This window comes from Oncorhynchus masou, chromosome 2, assembly GCF_036934945.1.
Source record: "Oncorhynchus masou masou isolate Uvic2021 chromosome 2, UVic_Omas_1.1, whole genome shotgun sequence".
NCBI classification, from domain to species: Eukaryota; Metazoa; Chordata; class Actinopteri; order Salmoniformes; family Salmonidae; genus Oncorhynchus; species Oncorhynchus masou.
In genome coordinates, this window is record NC_088213.1 from 22,040,839 (window position 1) to 22,067,202 (window position 26,364).

The 26,364-nt window shown below is 46.3% G+C and overlaps 1 protein-coding gene across 8 annotated transcripts; it reads right to left on the bottom strand.

Annotated features, from left to right (window-relative positions):
• Positions 1-1,005: 1,005 nt before the first annotated feature.
• Positions 1,006-25,890, bottom strand: LOC135556888 (tropomyosin alpha-1 chain). 8 transcript variants are annotated; one of them, XM_064990301.1, is made up of 10 exons: positions 25,615-25,885; positions 24,918-25,043; positions 22,512-22,645; positions 11,755-11,872; positions 10,241-10,311; positions 9,984-10,059; positions 9,714-9,776; positions 9,416-9,485; positions 4,872-4,978; positions 3,424-4,416 (listed from the first exon to the last, which is right to left on the bottom strand). In XM_064990301.1, the coding sequence occupies exons 1-9, from the start codon at positions 25,726-25,728 to the stop codon at positions 4,896-4,898; spliced, it is 855 nt and encodes a 284-aa protein (XP_064846373.1). In that variant the 5' UTR covers positions 25,729-25,885; the 3' UTR covers positions 3,424-4,416; positions 4,872-4,895. The 8 variants fall into 8 exon arrangements, with proteins under 8 accessions (XP_064846408.1, XP_064846410.1, XP_064846385.1 ...); XM_064990306.1 differs by having other exon boundaries at positions 3,426-4,416; positions 4,900-4,978; positions 25,615-25,883; XM_064990336.1 differs by lacking the exons at positions 3,424-4,416; positions 4,872-4,978 and adding an exon at positions 1,006-2,596 and having other exon boundaries at positions 25,615-25,798.
• Positions 25,891-26,364: the final 474 nt, after the last annotated feature.

The window sequence follows — 26,364 nt, forward strand, 5'->3', positions numbered from 1 at the left end:
CCCGCTTTGAGGACAATACAGTGCCACTGACACGGCCTGCAACGGAAACATGCGGTCTCTCCTTCACTGCAGCCGAGGTGAGTAAAACATTTAAACGTCTTAACCCTCGCAAGACTGCAGGCCCAGACGGCATCCCCAGCCGCGCCCCCAGAGCATGCGCAGACCAGCTGGCTGGTGTGTTTACGGACATATTCAACCATCCTTATACCAGTCTGCTGTTCCCACATGCTTCAAGAGGGCCACCATTGTTCCTGTTCCCAAGAAAGCTAAGGTAACTGAGCTAAACGACTACCGCCCCGTAGCACTCACTTCCGTCATCATGAAGTGCTTTGAGAGACTAGTAAAGGACCATATCACCTCCACCCTACCTGACACCCTAGACCCACTCCAATTTGCTTACCGCCCAAATAGGTCCACAGACGACGCAATCTCAACTACACTGCACACTGCCCTAACCCATCTGGACAAGAGGAATACCTATGTGAGAATGCTGTTCATCGACTACAGCTCGGCATTTAACACCATAGTACCCTCCAAGCTCGTCATCAAGCTCGAGACCCTGGGTCTCAACCCCGCCCTGTGCAACCGGGTACTGGACTTCCTGACGGGCCGCCCCCAGGTGGTGAAGGTAGGCAACAACATCTCCACCCCGCTGATCCTCAACACTGGGGCCCCACAAGGGTGCGTTCTGAGCCCTTTCCTGTACTCCCTGTTCACCCACGACTGCGCGGCAACGCACGCCTCCAACTCAATCATCAAGTTTGCGGACGACACAACAGTGGTAGGCTTGATTACCAACAACGACGAGACGGCCTACAGGGAGGAGGTGAGGGCCCTCGGAGTGTGGTGTCAGGACAATAACCTCACACTCAACGTCAACAAAACTAAGGAGATGATTGTGGACTTCAGGAAACAGCAGAGGGAACACCCCCCTATCCACATCGATGGAACAGTAGTGGAGAGTGTAGTAAGTTTTAAGTTCCTCGGCATATACATCACAGACAAACTAAATTGGTCCACTCACACAGACAGCATCGTGAAGAAGGCGCAGCAGCGCCTCTTCAACCTCAGGAGGCTGAAGAAATTCGGCTTGTCATCAAAAACACTCACAAACTTCTACAGATGCACAATCGAGAGCATCCTGGCAGGCTGTATCACCGCCTGGTACGGCAACTGCTCCGCCCACAACCGTAAGGCTCTCCAGAGGGTAGTGAGGTCTGCACAACGTATCACCGGGGGCAAACTACCTGCCCTCCAGGACACCTACACCACCTGATGTTACAGGAAGGCCACAAAGATCATCAAGGACAACACCCACCCGAGCCACTGCCTGTTCACCCCGCTATCATCCAGAAGGCGAGGTCAGTACAGGTGCATCAAAGCTGGGACCGAGAGACTGAAAAACAGCTTCTATCTCAAGGCCATCAGACTGTTAAACAGCAACCACTAACATTGAGTGGCTGCTGCCAACACACTGACTCAACTCCAGCCACTTCAATAATGGGAATTGTTGGGAAAGGATGTAAAATATATCACTAGCCACTTTAAACAATGTTACCTAATATAATGTTTACATACCCTACATTATTCATCTCATATGTATACGTATATACTGTACTCTATCCTCTATCCTTACTGCATCCTTATGTAATACATGTATCACTAGCCACTTTAACTATGCCACTTTGTTTACATACTCATCTCATATGTATATACTGTACTCGATACCATCTACTGTATCTTGCCTATGCTGCTCTGCACCATCACTCATTCATATCTTTATGTACATATTTTTTATCCCCTTACACTGTGTATAAGAAATTAGTTTTGGAATTGTTAGTTAGATTACTTGTTGGTTATTACTGCATTGTCGGAACTGGAAGCACAAGCATTTCGCTACACTCGCATTAACATCTGCTAACCATGTGCATGTGACAAATAAAATTTGATTTGATTTGATTTGAGGTACATATTGCACATGCTTACTTTCTAGCACATGGTTTACTTTCTTTTAAATATAAGTACTGTATATCACTGAGGCACCAGCACAAACATATAAAACATGTACATAAAGAAACATGGACAATAAATAACTAAGGAACAAGTTACAAAAGCAGAATAAAAAAGTACAAATGATAAACCTTGGCTTCGGTTATGGCTTAATTGGTCAAGAGTAATCCTGTCCATTATAATAGCTTAAATAAATCACGTGCACATTTTATCAATTAAATCTCACTTTAACATCCAAAAATAAATGGTATATGAGTCAAGTGACTGATCAGCCATATGTCTGCTTTGCTGTCTAGCTAACATCCAGTTGAAGTCCATTGTGTTTGTTTTCTCAGCCCCTCTGAGAGCTGAGAAAACAGTCAAGCCCCAGAGATCTCCACAAAGAGGGCACGGAGGATCCCTCCACGGCAACGGCAGGTGAGTGTTGGTGTGATCATGGTGTAATGCTGGGCCAGGTCACAGCAGGTGAGCGGTGCAGTCTTGTGTGATAATGGACCATGTTGTTGCATGTTATTGAGGTCCATGGGTGTCTGATCCAACATTTGACACATGTCAAAGTTCTCATCATTAGCCTGATAGAGTTTGTCTGTCAATATACAGTACCATTAAACATGTTAAATTCAGACTATAATTTTTGACCACAATGAAAATGACTTAACCAAGAGTTTCACAGACCCAATAATATTGAATGAAGATTGTTATAGTTAAAACATTAAAAGGTGGTCCCTGTGTATATCCTTAGTCAACCACAGTCAGTAGATATTGTTATAATGCACACTCATATCAAGCCTTATCATACATTGTGGGTCAGTTTCACAGACCCAGGTTATGCCCAGATTTACTCCTGTACAATGGACGATCTTTGAGCCATAGACTTATAGATAGTGATCCAGTTTATGTTATCTAAATCAAATTGCTGTTCATGAAATAACAATTCCAGATGTTGGTTAACTAAACTAAAATAGGCCTGCGCTGAAATCCATCTGTGAGTCTGTGAAACCTGCCCTCTTCACCTGCAATGTGAACATGAATTTAATTTCTCTGATGCTCCGTATTAACTACAGTCCAATTAATTATTCCCGATAAATATTATCCAATATGTATATGTTTTTGTCTTTGCCTCACTCTTAGGTTTGTGTCAGAAACACACATTAGCCTATATTTCCATCACAACATCAGACAAATGTCTACGGCCAATGACATGCCAAGACAATAAGGGTATTTTCATTTTGGGCCACAAATGAAAAGTGCCTTTCATTTTTTTTTCCTTCTAATTTGAGCACAGTGCTAATTTCACAACACATCCAGTAATAGTTTAATCCTGATTTAACACCACTCTCAGTTCATTGGAAAGAAGACGATTTTTCTCAAGCTGCTGGTACAGAGGGTCTTTGCAGTCAGAAAGCAGGTTAAGAGAAAATAGAATAGAGAGAACAAAGAGTGTTAGTACAGAAAGATATTCTTGTGTCATGCTACAACAGCACACACAACAAATACCATTGTTTTCTACCCTCTGCCTAAATGATCACATCTATATGCAAACTAAGAAATGGCTCCCTCACCTCAATGTGGAGATGGTGTGACTGTGAAATGACTGAATTATATGTTTACAGAATATCCCCAATATCCCCAAGTCACTATTATCTTTTGGCTTTGAACATGAAGCAAAGTGTGACCGTCGGGAATGCTGAGGATGCTGAAACAGGTACATTTTCAGTTTCTGATCAATCCATGTAATTGAACTCGGCTGGTTAAAGAAGTTGAAACCATATCTGAGGTTGGTAGAGAGGTTATGGCCGCAGCCCTCTGCACTTACACAATCCACTGCCTGAGTGGGGTCAAATCCCACCACACCTCTACACAATATTTTTTATCCATCTCTCTCACTCTTGATTCCTTGCCTATCCCTGTCAATAAACACATGTATACTTTAAATACGCTCTGTGGATGTGCTTTTGTCCAAAGGTAAGCACATGTTTTGTTCATACTACTACCATAGTACCATAATGCTGTGATGGAAATCAAAAAACATACGTTTGTGAAGAGGAACTTTCAGTTTTATTCAAAGCTGCTCAGTAATAAAATAAACAGAGAAACATTTAAAGACAGGAAATGAAATTAAGGAAATTAAGAACTACAGAATTGAAGGGTAAGGACGGCTGACATGGATGGATGTAAAGTTTATTTGACAGAAAGCAAAATGAGTCAGGGTTCTGTACAAAAGGTGGTCTATAGGATGGCAGCAGCAGCAGAGGCCCAATGTGCGGTGGTGCTGTGGTAAAGAAGAGACGTGGAGACATAGGGGACAGGATGTTGGGCGATACTGCCACATAGTTGTAGTAGAGAGAGGCCTCTCAACCAGCGGGTGGCGTCTGTGATGGTTGTGAGATGATGTAAACTATTTAACTGGAAAAGAATGAGAGGAAAAACAGAATGTGTTGGAGGGACAAATCATAGAAAGGCACGTGACTGATATGACATGCAGGATGGAAACCACAGCACACAGAACAGAAAGCAGAGCCAGGTACTCAAAAAGGTTGAGAGGTACACTATTCTGGAAGTTCAATTTAGATGTTTCTAAAAGCATGTAAAAACTGATTGGACAACTTTAATTGTACAATACATGTTAGATTCTATATAGTTCTCTCAGCCGAACAAAAAAAACATTAGTTAACTACAATAAGGCAAAAGCTATTTGCTGTTGCATGGCAGAAGCGTAAAGTGAGTCAGATTAGTAGGCACTGAAACTAAAATGTGAGTGGGAAAATCCAAACAGATGAAACATACAAAACAATATGCCACTAGAGGGAGTATACAGTAGAAAAAAAATTGTGAGTGGGTGAGACCTATGCACAACGCACAAGCAAACACAAGCAGGTGATAGATTACATGGAGGTCATGTCGTTGAGGGCGTGGTCCAGCTCCTCGCTGATGGCCTTGTACTTTAGCTTCTGTGCATACAACTCATCTATTATGGGTGGAGTGGAGGAGGAGGAGAGGTGGAGGAGATGACATCAATGGGGTGATAATGAAGGAGGATGGGGACAACAACAGAGATGATAGACAGAGCAAAGAAAGGAGGGGAAAAGGTAAGAAAAACCAATGGATTGTCAGAGAACTGAACAAAATAAAATAGAATGTCAAACCGAAAAAGAATAAGGGAGCAATAGGATGTGCACAGGCCACTAATGCCCTGTTAGATTGTTTAGACCAATCAGGAAATGACTAACTGAAACCTCGATGAAGGCAGCTTGCTGTCAAAATGTTTGTATCTAATTAATACATATTACATCGGAGTGGTATAGTGCGTTGCTGCTTTCTTTTCCAGAAGGAAATGACAACATGGTCTCCAACCAAATTATATAGAGCTCCATTGTGAATGCTTTGTAATTCCACAGCATCACAGTCACACCAATAACAGCATGAGACATTTCTTTCCCTGGCCTGCACTAGCCTAACAAATACTGACTGTGGGTCTGCATAATGTCACCTGTGGCACTGACCTAGTCTGCCTAGCACAGAACTGACTGTGCAGAATGTAGATGCAGTATCTGATGACACCACGGAGAGGGTGATGAAAGTTTAGACTTGACCATATTTGCACATGACTCTTTTTAAAATTCTTCAAGCTCTGTCAAGTTGGTTATTGATAATTGCTAGACAGCCATTTTCAAGTCTTGCCATAGATTTTCAAACCAAAACTGTAACTAGGCCACTCAGGAACATTCAATGTCATCTTGATAAGCAACTCCAGTGGATATTAGGCCTTGTGTTTCAGGTTATTGTCCTGCTGAAAGGTGAATTTGTCTCCCAGGTTTTCCTCTAGGATTTTGCCTTCGCTTTGCTCTATTTTGTTTATTTTTATCCTAAAAATCTCCCGAGTCCTTGCAGATGACAAGCATACCCATAACATGATGCAGCCACCATGTGTTGGATTTGCCCCAAACATAAAACTTTGTATTCATAATATAGAGTTAATTTCTTTGCCATATTTTTTTGCAGTTTTACTTTAGTGACATATTGAAAACAGGATGCATTTTTTGAATATTTTAATTCTGTACAGGCTTCCTTTTCACTCTGTCCTTTAGGTTAGTATTGTGAAGTAACTACATTTACATTTAAGTCATTTAGCAGACGCTCTTATCCAGAGCGACTTACAAATTGGTGAATTCACCTTCTGACATCCAGTGGAACAGCCACTTTACAATAGTGCATCTAAATCAGTAAGGGGGGGGTGAGAAGGAATACTTATCCTATCCTAGGTATTCCTTGAAGAGGTGGGGTTTCAGGTGTCTCCGGAAGGTGGTGATTGACTCCGCTGTCCTGGCGTCGTGAGGGAGTTTGTTCCACCATTGGGGGCCAGAGCAGCGAACAGTTTTGACTGGGCTGAGCGGGAACTGTACTTCCTCAATGGTAGGGAGGCGAGCAGGCCAGAGGTGGATGAACGCAGTGCCCTTGCTTGGGTGTAGGGCCTGATCAGAGCCTGGAGGTACTGCGGTGCCGTTCCCCTCACAGCTCCGTAGGCAAGCACCATGGTCTTGTAGCGGATGCGAGCTTCAACTGGAAGCCAGTGGAGAGAGCGGAGGAGCGGGGTGACGTGGAGAGAACTTGGGAAGGTTGAACACCAGACGGGCTGCGGCGTTCTGGATGAGTTGTAGGGGTTTAATGGCACAGGCAGGGAGCCCAGCCAACAGCGAGTTGCAGTAATCCAGACGGGAGATGACAAGTGCCTGGATTAGGACCTGCGCCGCTTCCTGTGTGAGGCAGGGTCGTACTCTGCGGATGTTGTAGAGCATGAACCTACAGGAACGGGCCACCGCCATGATGTTGGTTGAGAACGACAGGGTGTTGTCCAGGATCACGCCAAGGTTCTTAGCGCTCTGGGAGGAGGACACAATGGAGTTGTCAACCGTGATGGCGAGATCATGGAACGGGCAGTCCTTCCCCGGGAGGAAGAGCAGCTCCGTCTTGCCGAGGTTCAGCTTGAGGTGGTGATCCGTCATCCACACTGATATGTCTGCCAGACATGCAGAGATGCGATTCGCCACCTGGTCATCAGAAGGGGGAAAGGAGAAGATTAATTGTGTGTCGTCTGCATAGCAATGATAGGAGAGACCATGTGAGGTTATGACAGAGCCAAGTGACTTGGTGTATAGCGAGAATAGGAGAGGGCCTAGAACAGAGCCCTGGGGGACACCAGTGGTGAGAGCGCGTGGCGAGGAGACAGATTCTCGCCACGCCACCTGGTAGGAGCGACCTGTCAGGTAGGACGCAATCCAAGCGTGGGCCGCGCCGGAGATGCCCAACTCGGAGAGGGTGGAGAGGAGGATCTGATGGTTCACAGTATCGAAGGCAGCCGATAGGTCTAGAAGGATGAGAGCAGAGGAGAGAGAGTTAGCTTTAGCAGTGCGGAGCCTCCGTGATACAGAGAAGAGCAGTCTCAGTTGAATGACTAGTCTTGAAACCTGACTGATTTGGATCAAGAAGGTCATTCTGAGAGAGATAGCGGGAGAGCTGGCCAAGGACGGCACGTTCAAGAGTTTTGGAGAGAAAAGAAAGAAGGGATACTGGTCTGTAGTTGTTGACATCGGAGGGATCGAGTGTAGGTTTTTTCAGAAGGGGTGCAACTCTCGCTCTCTTGAAGACGGAAGGGACGTAGCCAGCGGTCAGGGATGAGTTGATGAGCGAGGTGAGGTAAGGGAGAAGGTCTCCGGAAATGGTCTGGAGAAGAGAGGAGGGGATAGGGTCAAGCGGGCAGGTTGTTGGGCGGCCGGCCGTCACAAGAAGCGAGATTTCATCTGGAGAGAGAGGGGAAAGAGGTCAGAGCACAGGGTAGGGCAGTGTGAGCAGAACCAGCGGTGTCGTTTGACTTAGCAAACGAGGATCGGATGTCGTCGACCTTCTTTTCAAAATGGTTGACGAAGTCATCTGCAGAGAGGGAGGAGGGGGGAGGGGGAGGAGGATTCAGGAGGGAGGAGAAGGTGGCAAAGAGCTTCCTAGGGTTAGAGGCAGATGCTTGGAATTTAGAGTGGTAGAAAGTGGCTTTAGCAGCAGAGACAGAGGAGGAAAATGTAGAGAGGAGGGAGTGAAAGGATGCCAGGTCCGCAGGGAGGCGAGTTTTCCTCCATTTCCGCTCGGCTGCCCGGAGCTCTGTTCTGTGAGCTCGCAATGAGTCATCGAGCCACGGAGCGGGAGGGGAGGACCGAGCCGGCCTGGAGGATAGGGGACAATGTTATTGATTCATCCTCAGTTTTCTCCCATCATAGCCATTAAACCCTCACTGTTTTAATGTCACCACTGGCCTCATGGTGAAATCCCTGAGCGGTTTCCTTTCTTTCCGGCAACTGAGTTAGGAATCTTTGTAGTGACTGGGTGTATTGATACACCATCCAAAGTGTATTATTAATAACTTCACCATGCTCAAAGTGTTATTCAATGCATGTGTTTTTTTACCCATCTACCAATAGGTGCCCTTCTTTGCAAGAAATTGGAAAACCTCCCTGGTCTTTGTGGTTGAATCTGTGTTTGATATTCACTGATTGACTGAGGGAACTTACAGATAATTTTATGTGTGGAGTACAGAGATGAATGAGGAAGTCATTCGGAAATAATTTTAAACACTATTATTGCACACAGAGTGTGCCCATGCAACTTATTATGTGACTTGCTAAGCAAACTTTTACTCCTCAACTTATTTAGGCTTGTCATAACAAAGGGGTTGAATACTTATTGACTCAAGACATTTCAACGTTTCATTTTTTAAATGAATTTGTAAACATTTCTAAAAACATAATTCCTCTGTTTTTATGGGATATTGTGTGTAAGCCAGTGACAAAATGTAATCAATTTTAAAGTCAGGCTGTAACACAATACAACAGGGTGTGAATACTTTCTGAAGGCACTGTATACAGTGGAGAGAACAAGTATTTGATACACTGCCGATTTTGCAGGTTTTCCTACTTACAAAGCATGTAGATGTCAGTAATTTTTTATCATAAGTACACTTCAACTGTGAGAGACGGAATCTAAAACAAAAATCCAGAAAATCACATTGTATGATTTTTAAGTAATTAATTTGCATTTTATTGTATGACATAAGTATTTGATCACCTTCCAACCAGTAAGAATTCCAGCTCTCACAGACCTGTTAGTTTTTCTTTAAGAAGCCCTCCTGTTCTCCACTCATTACCTGTATTAATTGCACCTGTTTGAACTCGTTACCTGTATAAAAGACACAGAGACACAGACCTCTACATGCTTTGTAAGTAGGAAAACCTGCAAAATCGGCAGTGTATCAAATACTTGTTCTCCCCACTGTATGTCCTGTTTTACTATACAACTTATCTCAGATTTTCACATAGAAAATGCTTCACAATATATGAAATGAAAGAAAAAAGGTCCCTACCCTCCAGATCATCAATGGTCTTCTCAAGCTTGGCCACGGACCTCTCAGCGAACTCAGCACGGGTCTCAGCCTGTGGCACAAGAGGCAGACAAGATGTGATGAGTGTCTCCCATCCTCACCACACCAAAACATGTTCCAACATAGATATATAATACAATGTCTAGTCTTCTCCACCATTTCTATGGTCCTACTTTACAGAAGATCTAGTGGCTAACATGCTAACGCTAATGTCCCACTTTAGCTAATGGTAAAGTGAATGGAAACAGGGGCTAATTTGCTAATGCTAAAGGGAACTCACCTCCTTTAGCTTGTCTGTGAGAACCTTGATCTCCTCCTCGTACTTGTCCTCCTTCTGTGAGTACTGTAGTGACATAGTGAAGCACAGGTCAGAGTGTCATCATCACAGCACTACCGACATGAACTGGTTCAAGGGATAACAGGCAGAAATGAGTGGGCCTACTCAATAGAGTTACCTCCCTTTATCTCTATGGCTATACGAGCAGGCAATCGGGATATAACTGACTGCAACGACCTGAGATGAGATACATTTGTCTAAACAGACATCTACCTTTTCTGCCTGAGCCTCAAGAGACTTCAGGTTGTTTGTGACTGTCTTCAACTCTTCCTCAAGTTCAGCGCATTTGCTGGTGTTTTATGTATGTTTGAAGGAGCAGAGGAGGAGAAGTAACGAATGCAATAGGAGGACCGACGGGAGAAAGAAACAAGAGTTATAACAGGGCAATAAGCACACAATAAGAGTAACAGCAGGTTGTCTCCAAAGCAGTAAATTGTGCTGTATTTTGTGGTTGGTTCCAAAGTTTTTACCCTTCAGAGAGCTCAGCGCGCTCCTCTGTACGTTCCAGATCACTCTCAATGATGACCAGCTTACGGGCGACCTGTTTTCACCCATAATAGGACAACACATCACCATACCACATTGGTGAACCAAGCAATCAATATGTTAGTGTCATGTACAGGTCTATATGCTGTCTGTTTCACTCATTCACTCACTCTCTCTCTCTCAATCACACGCACGCACGCACGCACACACACACACACACACACACACACACACGGACCTCAGAAGTACAGTGCCGTCGGAAAGTATTCAGACCCCTTCAATTTTTCAAGGACATTCTGAGACTTGTCCCGAAGCCACTTCTGCGTTGTCTTGGCTGTGTGTTTAGGGTCATTGTCCTGTTGGAAGGTGAACCTTTGCCCCAGTCTTTGTTCCTGAGCACTCTGGAGCAGGTTTTCATCCAGTATCTCTCTGTACTTTGCTCTGTTCATCTTTCCCTCGATCCTGACTAGTCTCCCAGTCCCTGTTGCTGAAAAACATCCCCACAACATGATGCTGCCACCACCATGCTTCACCGTAGGGATGGTGCCAGGTGTCCTCCAGATGTGACACTTGGCATTCAGGCCAAAGAGTTCAATCTTGGCATCATCAGACCAGAGAATCTAGTTTCTCATGGTCTGAGTCTTTAGGTGCCTTTTGGCAACCCCAAGTGGGCTGTCATGTGCCTTTTATTGAGGAGTGGCTTCCGTCTGGGCACTCTACCATAAAGGCCTGATTGGTGGAGTGCTGGAGAGATGGTTGCCCTTCTGGAAGGTTCTCCCATCTCCACAGAGGACCTCTAGAGCTCTGTCGGAGTGACCATCGGGTTCTTGGTCTCCTCCCTGACCAAGGCCCTTCTCCCCCATTGCTCAGTTTGGCTGGGTGGCCAGCTCTAGGAAGAGTCTTGGTGGTTCCAAACTTCCTCCATTTAAGAATGATGGAGGACACGGTGTTCTTGGGGACCGTCAATAATGCAGACATTTTTTTGGTATCATTCCCCAGATCTGTGCCTCGACATAATCCTGTCTCGGAGCTATACAGACAATTCCTTCGACCTCATGGCTTGGTTTTTTCTCTGACATGCTCTGTCAACTGTGGGACATTATATAGACAGGTGTGTGCCTTTCCAAATCATGTCCAATCAATTGAATTTACCACAGGTGACTCCAATCAAGTTATAGAAACATCTCAAGGATGATCAATGGAAACAGGATGCACATGAGTTCAATTTCGAGTCTCATAGCAAAGGGTTTGAATACTTATGTACATAAGGTATTTCTGTTTTTTATCTTTAATAAATTGGAAAAAATATATAAAAACCTGTTTTCTCTTTGTCATTGTGAGGTATTGTGTGTAGATTGATGAGGATTTACTTTTATTTAATCCATTTTAGAATAAGGCTGTAACGTAACAAAATGAGGAAAAAGTAAAGGGGTCTGAATGCTTTCCGAAGGTACTGTATATCTTAAAGTATCAGCCTAAGGAATGCTAGGAAACTCACCTCCTCGTATTTCCTGTCAGCCTCCTCAGCGATGTGCTTGGCCTCCTTCAGCTGGATCTCCTGCAGCTCCATCTTCTCCTCATCCTTCGATGCTCTGTTTTCAATCACCTTCATGCCTCTGGAGGATGGAATAAACAGGGGGAACATATGTCAGGGATAGGAGGACATTGCATGTTGTCTTGTTTTTGAAAGAAATAAAATGTTGATCAACTAATTTTAATTTTTTATTTTACCTTTATTTTACTAGGCCTGTCAGTTAAGAACAAATTCTTATTTTCAATGACGGCCTAGGAACAGTGGGTTAACTGCCTGTTCAGGGGCAGAACTACAGATTTGTACCTTGTCAGCTCGGGGATTTGAACTTGCAACCTTTCAATTACCAGTCCAACACTCTAACCACTATGCTACCCTGGAACAGGAGGACATTAATCTGCAGCCCAACAGTCCACACACTGTGGGGGACATAACTACATTTGGCACTTGTCTATTGTAACACAATAAATCTGGTACAGTGTGCTTATGCATATTTTACATGAACTCTTCTCAATAAGTGTGCCAGTTAAAGAGATTGAACTTGATCTTAAGCACTTACACATTTGTCACATATTGTACTTATTGAAATTCATAACATACTGTATCATATGAAATGCAGAATATTGTAAAACAAAAATGCAGGATTTAACATATCATAAGAAATGGATGTTGTTGTACACAATTGTGCACAATTTTCAGGGATCCATTTTGGCTTGGCTTGGCTTCTTCTAAAACTACTGGCTGAAATTATACAATCCCTTTATAATGCATCCTTTACTGAACACTTTTAAGAGTGAAATGATAATAGTATTACTGTGGTCATGTGGATTGATGTCATCTATATGGGTTCGGTGTTGATGACTGTGTTTGAGACAGACTGACGGGTCTGATGATGACTGTGTTTGAGACAGACTGACGGGTCTGATGATGACTGTGTTTGAGACAGACTGACGGGTCTGATGATGGCTGTGTTTGAGACAGACTGACGGGTCTGATGATGGCTGTGTCTGAGACAGACTGACGGGTCTGTTGATGACTGTGTTTGAGACAGACTGACGGGTCTGTTGATGACTGTGTTTGAGACAGACTGACGGGTCTGATGATGGCTGTGTTTGAGACAGACTGACGGGTCTGATGATGGCTGTGTTTGAGACAGACTGATGGCTGTGTCTGAGACAGACTGACGGGTCTGATGATGACGGGTCTGATGATGAGACAGACTGACGGGTCTGATGATGGCTGTGTCTGAGACAGACTGACGGGTCTGATGATGGCTGTGTCTGAGACAGACTGACGGGTCTGTTGATGACTGTGTCTGAGACAGACTGACGGGTCTGATGATGGCTGTGTCTGAGACAGACTGACGGGTCTGGTCTGATGATGGTCTGTGTGACTGTGTTTGAGACAGACTGAGACAGACGGGTCTGATGATGGCTGTGTCTGAGACAGACTGACGGGTCTGTTGATGACTGTGTTGAGAGACAGACTGGTCTGATGTCTGAGACAGACTGACGGGTCTGATGATGATGGCTGTGTTTGAGACAGACTGATGATGACTGTGTTTGGGTCTGATGATGGCTGTGTTCTGAGACAGACTGACGGGTCTGATGATGGCTGTGTCTGAGACAGACTGACGGGTCTGATGATGACTGATGATGTGTTTGAGACAGACTGACGGGTCTGATGATGGCTGTGTCTGAGACAGACTGACGGGTCAGCTGTGTCTGAGACAGACTGACGGGTCTGTTGATGACTGTGTTTGAGACAGACTGACGGGTCTGATGATGACTGTGTCTGAGACAGACTGTTTGAGACAGGGTCTGTTGATGATGATGGTCTGTGTGACTGTGTTTGAGAGACAGACTGAGACAGACGGGTCTGATGATGACTGTGTTGAGACAGACTGACGGGTCTGTTGATGACTGTGTTTGAGACAGACTGACGGGTCTGATGATGACTGTGTTTGAGACAGAGACGGGTCAGACTGAGACAGACTGACGGGTCTGATGATGACTGTGTTTGAGACAGACTGACGGGTCTGATGATGGCTGTGTCTGAGACAGACTGACGGGTCTGTTGATGACTGTGTTTGAGACAGACTGACGGGTCTGTTGATGACTGTGTTTGAGACAGACTGACGGGTCTGATGATGGCTGTGTCTGAGACAGACTGACGGGTCTGTTGATGACTGTGTTTGAGACAGACTGGGTGAGACAGACTGACGGGTCTGTTGATGACTGTGTTTGATGACTGTGTTTGAGACAGACTGACGGGTCTGATGATGACTGTGTTTGAGACAGACTGACGGGTCTGATGATGGCTGTGTCTGATTGAGACAGACATGACTGTGTTTGAGACAGACTGACGGGTCTGATGATGGCTGTGTTTGAGACAGACTGATGGGTCTGATGATGGCTGTGTCTGAGACAGAGACTGATGATGACTGAGACAGACGGGTCTGATGATGGTCTGTGTTCTGAGAGACAGACTGACTGACGGGTCTGTTGATGGCTGGTCTGATGATGACTGTGTTTGAGACAGACGGGTCTGATGATGACTGTGTCTGATGGGTCTGATGATGGCTGTGTCTGAGACAGACTGACGGGTCTGATGATGACTGTGTTTGAGACAGACATGGGTCTGATGATGGCTGTGTCTGAGACAGACTGACGGGTCTGATGATGGCTGTGTCTGAGACAGACTGACGGGTCTGATGATGGCTGTGTCTGAGACAGACTGACGGGTCTGTTGATGGGTCTGACTGATGACTGTGTTTGAGACAGACTGACGGGTCATGACTGAGACAGACGGGTCTGATGATGACTGTGTTGAGACAGACTGACGGGTCTGTTGATGACTGTGTTTGACAGACAGACTTGAGACAGACTGACGGGTCTGATGATGGCTGTGTTTGAGACAGACTGACGGGTCTGTTGATGACTGTGTCTGAGACAGACTGACGGGTCTGATGATGACTGTGTTTGAGACAGACTGACGGGTCTGATGATGACTGTGTTTGAGACAGACTGACGGGTCTGATGATGGTCGGGTCTGATGATGGCTGTGTCTGAGACTGTGTTTGAGACAGACTGACGGGTCTGTTGATGACTGTGTTTGAGACAGACTGACGGGTCTGATGATGGCTGTGTCTGAGACAGACTGACGGGTCTGATGACTGTGTTTGAGACAGACTGACGGGTCTGGCTGTGTCTGAGACAGACTGACGGGTCTGATGATGGCTGTGTCTGAGACAGACTGACGGGTCTGTTGATGACTGTGTTTGAGACAGACTGACGGGTCTGATGATGACTGTGTTTGAGACAGACTGACGGGTCTGATGATGGCTGTGTCTGAGACAGACTGACGGGTCTGTTGATGACTGTGTTTGAGACAGACTGACGGGTCTGATGATGACTGTGTTTGAGACAGACTGACGGGTCTGATGATGACTGTGTGAGACAGACTGAGACAGACTGACGGGTCTGATGATGACTGTGTTTGAGACAGACTGACGGGTCTGATGATGACTGTGTTTGAGACAGACTGAGACAGACGGGTCTGATGATGGCTGTGTTTGAGACAGACTGACGGGTCTGATGATCTGTGTTGATGACGGGTCTGATGATGGCTGTGTTTGAGACAGACTGACGGGTCTGTTGACTGAGACAGACTGATGGGTCTGATGATGACTGTGTTTGAGACAGACTGACGGGTCTGATGATGGCTGTGTCTGAGACAGACTGACGGGTCTGATGATGATGACTGTGTTTGAGACAGAGACACTGGCTGTGTCTGGGTCTGACTGACGGGTCTGATGATGGCTGTGTCTGAGACAGACTGACGGGTCTGATGATGGCTGTGTTTGAGACAGACTGACGGGTCTGATGATGGCTGTGTCTGAGACAGACTGACGGGTCTGATGATGATGAGACAGACTGGCTGTGATTGAGACAGACTGACGGGTCTGATGATGACTGTGTCTGATGACAGACTGACGGGTCTGATGATGACTGTGTTTGAGACAGACTGACGGGTCTGATGATGGCTGTGTGTCTGAGACTGATGATGACTGAGACAGACTGACGGGTCTGTTGATGACTGTGTTTGAGACAGACTGACGGGTCTGTTGATGACTGTGTTTGAGACAGACTGACGGGTCTGTTGATGACTGTGTTTGAGACAGACTGACGGGTCTGATGATGGCTGTGTTTGAGACAGACTGACGGGTCTGTTGATGACTGTGTTTGAGACAGACTGACGGGTCTGATGATGACTGTGTCTGAGACAGACTGACGGGTCTGTTGATGACTGTGTCTGAGACAGACTGATGGGTCTGATGATGACTGTGTCTGACTGATGGCTGTGTTTGAGACAGACTGACGGGTCTGATGATGGCTGTGTCTGAGACAGACTGACGGGTCTGATGATGGCTGTGTTTGAGACAGACTGACGGGTCTGATGATGGCTGTGTCTGAGACAGACTGACGGGTCTGTTGATGACTGTGTCTGAGACAGACTGACGGGTCTGATGATGACTGTGTTTGAGACAGACTGACGGGTCTGATGATGGCTGTGTCTGAGACAGACTGATGGGTCTGATGATGGCTGTGTCTGATGATGGTGACTGGGTCTGATGATGCTGTGTCTGAGACAGACTGACGGGTCTGATGATGGCTGTGTCTGACAGACACGGGTCTGATGACTGAGACAGACTGACGGGTCTGATGATGGCTGTGTTTGAGACAGACTGACGGGTCTGATGATGGCTGTGTCTGAGACAGACTGACGGGTCTGATGATGGCTGTGTCTGAGACAGACTGACGGGTCTGATGACTGTGTCTGAGACAGACTGATGGGTCTGATGATGGCTGTGTCTGAGACAGACTGATGATGGCTGGTCTGACTGATGATGATGGCTGTGTTTGAGACAGACTGACGGGTCTGATGATGGCTGTGTTGAGACAGACTGACGGGTCTGATGATGGCTGTGTCTGAGACAGACTGACGGGTCTGATGATGGCTGTGTTGAGACAGACTGGCGGGTCTGATGATGGCTGTGTCTGAGACAGACTGACGGGTCTGATGATGGCTGTGTTTGATGGCTGTGTCTGAGACAGACTGACTGATGATGGCTGTGTCTGAGACAGACTGACGGGTCTGATGATGGCTGTGTCTGAGACAGACTGACGGGTCTGATGATGGCTGTGTCTGAGACAGACTGATGGGTCTGATGATGGCTGTGTCTGAGACAGACTGACGGGTCTGATGATGGCTGTGTCTGAGACAGACTGATGGGTCTGATGATGTGTTTGAGACAGACTGATGGGTCTGATGATGGCTGTGTCTGAGACAGATGATGGCTGTGTCTGAGACAGACTGATGGGTCTGATGATGGCTGTGTCTGAGACAGACTGATGGGTCTGATGATGGCTGTGTCTGAGACAGACTGATGGGTCTGATGATGGCTGTGTCTGAGACAGACTGAGGGTCTGATGACTGAGACAGACTGATGGGTCTGATGATGGCTGTGTCTGAGACAGACTGATGGGTCTGATGATGGCTGTGTCTGAGACAGACGGGTCTGATGATGGCTGTGTCTGAGACAGACTGATGGGTCTGATGATGGCTGTGTCTGAGACAGACTGACGGGTCTGATGATGGCTGTGTCTGAGACAGACTGACGGGTCTGATGATGAGACAGACTGATGGGTCTGATGATGGCTGTGTCTGAGACAGACTGACGGGTCTGATGATGGCTGTGTCTGAGACAGACTGACGGGTCTGATGATGGCTGTGTCTGAGACAGACTGATGGGTCTGATGATGGCTGTGTCTGAGACAGACTGGACGGGTCTGATGATGGCTGTGTCTGAGACAGACTGACGGGTCTGTGAGACAGACTGGTCTGTCTGAGACAGACTGATGATGGCTGTGTCTGAGACAGACTGACGGGTCTGATGATGGCTGACAGTGGCGGGTCTGATGATGGCTGTGTTTGAGACAGGGTCTGATGATGGCTGTGTCTGAGACAGACTGATGGGTCTGATGATGGCTGTGTCTGAGACAGACTGACGGGTCTGATGATGGCTGTGTCTGAGACAGACTGACGGGTCTGATGATGGTCTGTGTCTGAGACAGACTGACGGGTCTGATGATGACTGTGTTTGAGACAGACTGACGGGTCTGATGATGGCTGTGTTGAGACAGACTGACTGTGTCTGAGGGTCTGATGATGGCTGTGTTTGAGACAGACTGACGGGTCTGATGATGGCTGTGTCTGAGACAGACTGACGGGTCTGATGATGGCTGTGTTTGAGACAGACTGACGGGTCGGGTCTGATGATGGCTGTGTCTGAGACAGACTGACGGGTCTGATGATGGACTGTGTCTGATGACAGACTGACGGGTCTGATGATGGCTGTGTCTGAGACAGACTGACGGGTCTGATGATGGCTGTGTCTGAGACAGACTGATGGCTGTGTCTGAGACAGACTGGCGGGTCTGATGATCTGTGTCTGAGACAGACTGATGGGTCTGATGATGGCTGTGTCTGAGACAGACTGATGGGTCTGATGATGGCTGTGTTTGAGACAGACTGACGGGTCTGATGATGGCTGTGTCTGAGACAGACTGACGGGTCTGATGATGGCTGTGTTTGAGACAGACTGACGGGTCTGATGATGGCTGTGTCTGAGACAGACTGACGGGTCTGATGATGGCTGTGTTTGAGACAGACTGACGGGTCTGATGATGGCTGTGTCTGAGACAGACTGACGGGTCTGATGATGACTGTGTGATGATGAGACAGACTGACGGGTCTGGTCTGATGATGGCTGTGTCTGATGATGGCTGTGTCTGAGACAGACTGACGGGTCTGATGATGGCTGTGTCTGAGACAGACTGATGGGTCTGATGATGGCTGTGTCTGAGACAGACTGACGGGTCTGATGATGGCTGTGTCTGAGATGGGTCTGATGAGAGACTGGCGGGTCTGATGATGGCTGTGTCTGAGACAGACTGATGGGTCTGATGATGGCTGTGTCTGAGACAGACTGATGGGTCTGATGATGGGGTCTGACTGGCGGGTCTGATGATGGCTGTGTCTGAGACAGACTGACGGGTCTGATGATGGCTGTGTCTGAGACAGACTGACGGGTCTGATGATGGCTGTGTCTGAGACAGACTGACGGGTCTGATGATGGCTGTGTCTGAGACAGACTGATGGGTCTGATGATGGCTGTGTCTGAGACAGACTGACGGGTCTGATGATGGCTGTGTCTGAGACAGACTGACGGGTCTGATGATGGCTGTGTCTGAGACAGACTGACGGGTCTGATGATGGCTGTGTCTGAGACAGACTGATGATGACTGTGTCTGAGACAGACTGACGGGTCTGATGATGGCTGTGTCTGAGACAGACTGACGGGTCTGATGATGGCTGAGACAGACTGATGGGTCTGATGATGGCTGTGTCTGAGACAGACTGACGGGTCTGATGATGGCTGTGTCTGAGACAGACTGACGGGTCTGATGATGGCTGTGTCTGAGACAGACTGGGTCTGATGATGGCTGTGTCTGAGACAGACTGACGGGATGACTGGTCTGTGATCTGAGACAGACTGATGGGTCTGCTGTGTCTGAGACAGACTGATGAGACAGACTGACGGGTCTGATGATGGCTGTGTCTGAGACAGACTGATGGGTCTGATGATGGCTGTGTCTGAGACAGACTGACGGGTCTGATGATGATGATGGTCTGATGATGGCTGTGTCTGAGACAGACTGACGGGTCTGATGATGGCTGTGTCTGAGACAGACTGATGGGTCTGATGATGGCTGTGTCTGAGACAGACTGACGGGTCTGATGATGGCTGTGTCTGAGACAGACTGATGGGTCTGATGATGGCTGTGTCTGAGACAGACTGATGGGTCTGATGATGGCTGTGTCTGAGACAGACTGACGGGTCTGATGATGGCTGTGTCTGAGACAGACTGATGGGTCTGATGATGGCTGTGTCTGAGACAGACTGATGGGTCTGATGATGGCTGTGTCTGAGACAGACTGACGGGTCTGATGATGGCTGTGTTTGAGACAGACTGATGGGTCTGATGATGGCTGTGTCTGAGACAGACTGATGGGTCTGATGATGGCTGTGTCTGAGACAGACTGACGGGTCTGATGATGGCTGTGTCTGAGACAGACTGATGGGTCTGATGATGGCTGTGTCTGAGACAGACTGATGGGTCTGATGATGGCTGTGTCTGAGACAGACTGACGGGTCTGATGATGGCTGTGTCTGAGACAGACTGACGGGTCTGATGATGGCTGTGTCTGAGACAGACTGACGGGTCTGATGATGGCTGTGTCTGAGACAGACTGATGGGTCTGATGATGGCTGTGTCTGAGACAGACTGACGGGTCTGATGATGGCTGTGTCTGAGACAGACTGACGGGTCTGATGATGGCTGTGTCTGAGACAGACTGATGGGTCTGATGATGGCTGTGTCTGTCTGATGATGGCTGTGTCTGAGACAGACTGATGGGTCTGATGATGGCTGTGTCTGAGACAGACTGATGATGGCTGTGGGTCTGATGGGTCTGATGATGGCTGTGTTTGAGACAGACTGATGGGTCTGATGATGGCTGTGTCTGAGACAGACTGACGGGTCTGATGATGGCTGTGTCTGAGACAGACTGATGGGTCTGATGATGGCTGTGTCTGAGACAGACTGATGGGTCTGATGATGGCTGTGTCTGAGACAGACTGATGGGTCTGATGATGGCTGTGTCTGAGACTGATGACTGAGACAGACGGGTCTGATGATGGCTGTGTCTGAGACAGACTGACTGATGATGGCTGTGTCTGAGACAGACTGATGGGTCTGATGATGGCTGTGTCTGAGACAGACTGACGGGTCTGATGATGGCTGTGTCTGAGACAGACTGACTGGGTCTGATGATGGCTGTGTCTGATGATGGTCTGATGATGGCTGTGTCTGAGACAGACTGACGGGTCTGATGATGGCTGTGTCTGAGACAGACTGATGGGTCTGATGATGGCTGTGTCTGAGACAGACTGATGGGTCTGATGGCTGTGTCTGAGACAGACTGATGGGTCTGATGATGGCTGTGTCTGAGACAGACTGACGGGTCTGATGATGGACTGTGTCTGAGACAGACTGGGTCTGATGATGGCTGTGTGAGACAGACTGGGATGATGGCTGTGTCTGAGACAGACTGATGGGTCTGATGATGGCTGTGTCTGAGACAGACTGACGGGTCTGATGATGGCTGTGTCTGAGACAGACTGACGGGTCTGATGATGGCTGTGTCTGAGACAGACTGACGGGGGTCTGATGATGGCTGTGTCTGAGACAGACTGATGGGTCTGATGATGGCTGTGTGAGACAGACTGATGGGTCTGATGATGGCTGTGTCTGAGACAGACTGATGGGTCTGATGATGGCTGTGTCTGAGACAGACTGATGGGTCTGATGATGGCTGTGTCTGAGACAGACTGATGGGTCTGATGATGGCTGTGTCTGAGACAGACTGATGGGTCTGATGATGGCTGTGTCTGAGACAGACTGATGGGTCTGATGATGGCTGTGTCTGAGACAGACTGATGGGTCTGATGATGGCTGTGTCTGAGACAGACTGATGGGTCTGATGATGACAGACTGTGGGTCTGATGACAGACTGATGGGTCTGATGATGGCTGTGTCTGGCTGACGGGTCTGATGATGGCTGTGTCTGAGACAGACTGATGGGTCTGATGATGGCTGTGTCTGAGACAGACTGATGGGTCTGATGATGGCTGTGTCTGAGACAGACGGGTCTGATGATGGCTGTGTCTGAGACAGACTGATGGGTCTGATGATGGCTGTGTCTGAGACAGACTGATGGGGTGAGACAGACTGATGATGGCTGTGTCTGAGACAGACTGACATGACTGAGACAGACTGATGGGTCTGATGATGGCTGTGTCTGAGACAGACTGATGGGTCTGATGATGGCTGTGTCTGAGACAGACTGATGGGTCTGATGATGACTGTGTCTGAGACAGACTGACGGGTCTGATGATGGCTGTGTCTGAGACAGACTGATGGGTCTGATGATGGCTGTGTCTGAGACAGACTGATGATGGCTGTGTCTGAGACAGATGATGGCTGTGTCTGAGACAGACTGATGGGTCTGATGATGGCTGTGTCTGAGACAGACTGATGGGTCTGATGATGGCTGTGTCTGAGACAGACTGATGGGTCTGATGATGGCTGTGTCTGAGACAGACTGATGGGTCTGATGATGGCTGTGTCTATACTGATGATCCTGAGACAGAATGGGTCTGATGAGCTGGTTCCTGATGGGTCTGATGATGGCTGTGTCTGAGACCCCTGAGACAGACTGATGGGTCTGATGATGGCTGTGTCTGAGACAGACTGACGGGTCTGATGATGGCTGTGTCTGAGACAGACTCCTGGTAAAACTGAGACCTTTAGGTTCCATGTAGAGACTCGGGTCTTTGGCTTCCATGTATGAGGCCTCTGTGGAAAAGGTTCTGACATGGAACCCAAAAGGGTTGATACTGTGTCTAAACAAAAGTGGTTCTTCACAGGCTTCTCCTATGGTGACAGCTGAAAGAACCATTTTTGGTTCTAAGATAGCACCTTTTTTGTCTACGAGTGTAGTGTATGATACAGAGTTGGAGTCTCTGCTCTGCTCACCTCTCACTCTCATCAGCAGCCTTCTCAGCCTCCTCCAGCTTGGTCAGAGCTGTGGCCAGACGCTCCTGAGCACGATCCAACTCCTCCTCAACCAGTTGGATACGTCTGTTCAGGGAAGCTACATCAGCCTCGGCCTAAGTGAGCACAACATGTGGAAACCACAATGTCAACCTGATGCACACTCAGACAGTCACACTTTCTTGCATAATACAGTATCTGGAGAGATGTGTAGTGTAATGGAGGAGGTTGGGGGTCATATTTGGACACTTCTGTGGGGGGGATTCTTAACACTATAGGGGATTAAGGTTTAAATGTGTGAGAAAGGGATAAGGGCCCAGACCACACTGTGGTTATTTAACCTTCATTTAACTAGGCAAGTCAGTTAAGAACAAATTCTTATTTACAATGACAACCTACCCCAAACCCCAACCAAACCCTAACTCGGACGACGCTGGGCCAATTGTGTGCCGCCCTATGAGACTCCCAATCACAGCTGGTTGTGATACAGCCTGGAATGGAGCCAGGGTCTGTAGTGACCCCTCTAACACTGCGATGCAGTGCCTTAGACCGCTGCACCACTCGAGAGACCCTGTAATTTCATGCTCATCTCCAGCATTATATATAACATTCTATAGACAAGATTGTATAAAATACATTTATATAGGTCTAATTGGTATGTTTGGAAAGGCACTGACTAATATAAACATAATAAGCTAATAATTATGTAAATGTATGTAGCTACCTGAGGTGTAGGATGTTAGTGTATGATCGACTAGAGCATGCTGAAACTGCAGCAGCCTAAGCTAATGTGTTTATTTTGGAGCCTTCCTGCCTGGCACGTTGTACCATTAAATTGATTCTCACGGTCTCATTTCTCCATCCTTTTAGCACATCACATGACAGACAAAATATAGATTTTTTTTAGTACCGTAAAATCATCTATATTCTGTCTATCGTTCTACCAAGCGTGTTGATCAGATTTATACTAATACTGTCGTCAGGCAGGCTGCAGACTAATTGTCTTAAATTATTAGCCAGGGCTTACGGATTCTCTCGCATCCCTCTCCAAACCCAGTTCCTTCTGCCGCCTCTCTGCCGACTCTTCTGCACCGTCAGCCTGCTCTTGTAATGCTTTAATTTTCCTTTTTACAGCTTCCAACGACGTTAGCCCGGCCATTTCGCTTGTTTCCTGCCTATTTTCTATTGCCTACGTCTTTTTCTAACGGTTCTCGGGACAGAAACGCGCAACGATGCCGGGATGAGAAAATCTGCTCACGTCTCTGTGTTTTTTTCCTACAGCTTCTGGGGAGGCTGGGATTTGCGCTAAATGACACCGGAAGTAACACATTTCATACATTGCGCAAAATTGCCTCAAAATATTTTATTAAAGAGGTTTTTATGTATTGTATTATAGTGAGATAATATGATTATGTCATAATGACTTATTGGCCATTAGCCTATAATGGGCACTCTGCCCAGAGCACCCCAACCCCCTTCCCCCTACAGGCTCATGCAAGTGGTGCTGTGATTGCGCATCATATCTGGGATATTCACTTATTATGGGGGGATTTAACCTATAATAAACGTTTTAAAATAAGCATTTAAAATGTATTTAAAGATATTAATTGTATTTAAAAATAAAAATCGATTACATAAGGACAAAAGTAACATGATTATCCCAATTCATAATAATGATAGATCTATAGGTTACTTAAAGTATAAATCTTTTTGGTACCATTTTTGTTTAATGTTTTTTTTTATTACTATAATTACTATCATAATTTGGTGTTCTTTCTAAACTGACACAATAAGACGCATGTTTCCTATAAGAACAAACGTTTAATTATTGGCGTCCCCTACAACATTCTCAATAAAAGGAAAAGGAAAAGTTTTAATTTGACGAGTGGAATATAATGTATGACACCTACAAATCTAAATTACAGGTATTTAAAATATTCAAAAACTTCCACCAAACTTTTAACTGAAGTTCTAAACGGGACCCCATTTTAACAAAACAGGGTACACTGCCTAAACCTGTCAGCTGTATCTTGGCCATATAAAACACAGCTAAATTTAACCTTCTGCTTGCATCTTCGAGGAGGGTGGCACACAAGGCACATTTGTTAGGCCTACAGTTGGTCTACTCAGTCTTATTCGGTTTCAATGAACACATGTGGAATATTGCGAATGGCAGGCCAATGGTCGAGCCTAATGAAGAAGCAGCTATTAACCATAAACAATTATGTAGGCTATTCCAAATTGAAACAATAAAATAATCCTAATTTATATGTATATATGTATGATGACTAGGCCTAGAATGAAACATGTTGAGGTTCCATGTTAGCAGACTGTTCGTGGTCCCCCTGAAAGTACTTTAACACTTTGGACAGGTTTATGCCAATTTACGTCTGTGGCTTTCTTCTCGGCGAGTTCAAGTTTCTCCTGGGCATCCTTAAGAGACTCAGAGTACTTGTCCAACTCATCCTCTGTTCCTTTCAACTTCTTCTGCAGCGTTACCAGGTCATCCTCAAGCTGATAGTTGGTGGATAATATCATCAGTCAATTGGGGTGTGCCACAAACAGAGTGGACGCACAGCCAGAAACAGACAAAAAAAGGAAGAAAACAAAAGCCAAGAGTCATGGACAGAAGGCAAACACTTACAAATGCTTCATGATATCTTTGTCTTTGTACAATAATTTACATTTAATTTATTCAATCCACTCACAACACTAGAGTGGCATACTTTAATCAATAGACTACGCTATTCATGTTTTATGGTAAAAAATCTAACGCTGATCAAAGAATATTAGTTTATAGTAGGCTTAATCCTCATAATAAATGAATCGGTCAAACAGGAAATATTTTCTAAAACTTCCTGGAGTCCAATAATAAAATATTGTCACGCCCTAAAAACAAATATATTCCTAATAAGATTAAATGCAACAATCAATACTGATCCTCATACTCATCCTCTGAGACTTAATTTAATCCATATCGAGAGAGAGAACGCTCCAAAGTACTCTGTGCCCAAACATTTGACGCACAGTGCCAAAGGCACCCGTGCGAAATAAGACAGAACTCGATTTCTCTATGGATGCCAACCTGTTTGCTCTTGTCCTCCGCTGCCTTCTTGTCTCCCTCAGCTCTCTCAGCTCTGTCCAGGGCATTCTCCTTGTCAAGCTTAAGCATCTGCATCTTCTTCTTGATGGCGTCCATGACTGCTGTGTTGTTGGGGTGGCCTCACCAACTGACAAAAAACAAACTGAGTTAAAACGCTGAGAAGCTCCGCGCGTCTGAACCACATAGAACGTGAAGCTGGAATGCAAGCTCGAGCCGACTGTAGCTTGTCAAATATGTACTATAGCAGAGGAGTTACTAGATCCCCATGGATACCAAAAACTTTTTGGGGAAACGACGGCAGCTGCTCTCTTCCGCGGATCCTGCATTTTTTATGGCTCTCTTCGGCGATTCGCTGATTCAGTACATTTTACCGTTGATAAGACTATGTATGGGTTATGGGCGAGAAAGTGGCACCCCCTCAAAGACGTCTGTTCTTTTTTCAAACACTGTTCTTAGACGTAGGCTACAGCCAAGGAAGTCAGTTTGGGGAGTGGGGGTCAGTTTATGCACAAGGAAGTGAAGGTGAACAACAAAAACATGATCTTTGACTGGAATTGCTCATTTCATTCTGGTAGTATAACTTACATTTGCTCAACACAGCAGTTCAAATAAGGATTGATATAGTCATATTTATATGAATAAATAATGGCATAGTAATCGTTGTTTATGTTACCATTCCTCCAACCAAATTCATGTTTAAAATAATTGTCTCCCACACTATGAATCATAACA

Coding starts and splice junctions, on each gene's coding strand:
- LOC135556888 (XM_064990336.1), bottom strand. CDS start 25,728: ATGGACGCCATCAAGAAGAAGATGCAGATGCTTAAGCTTGACAAGGAG. Junction 10,312..11,754: donor CTGACAGGAAATACGAGGAG/GTGAGTTTCCTA, acceptor GGGTGAAAACAG/GTCGCCCGTAAGCTGGTCAT. Junction 2,597..9,415: donor GACCATTGATGATCTGGAGG/GTAGGGACCTTT, acceptor GTATATTGACAG/ACAAACTCTATCAGGCTAAT.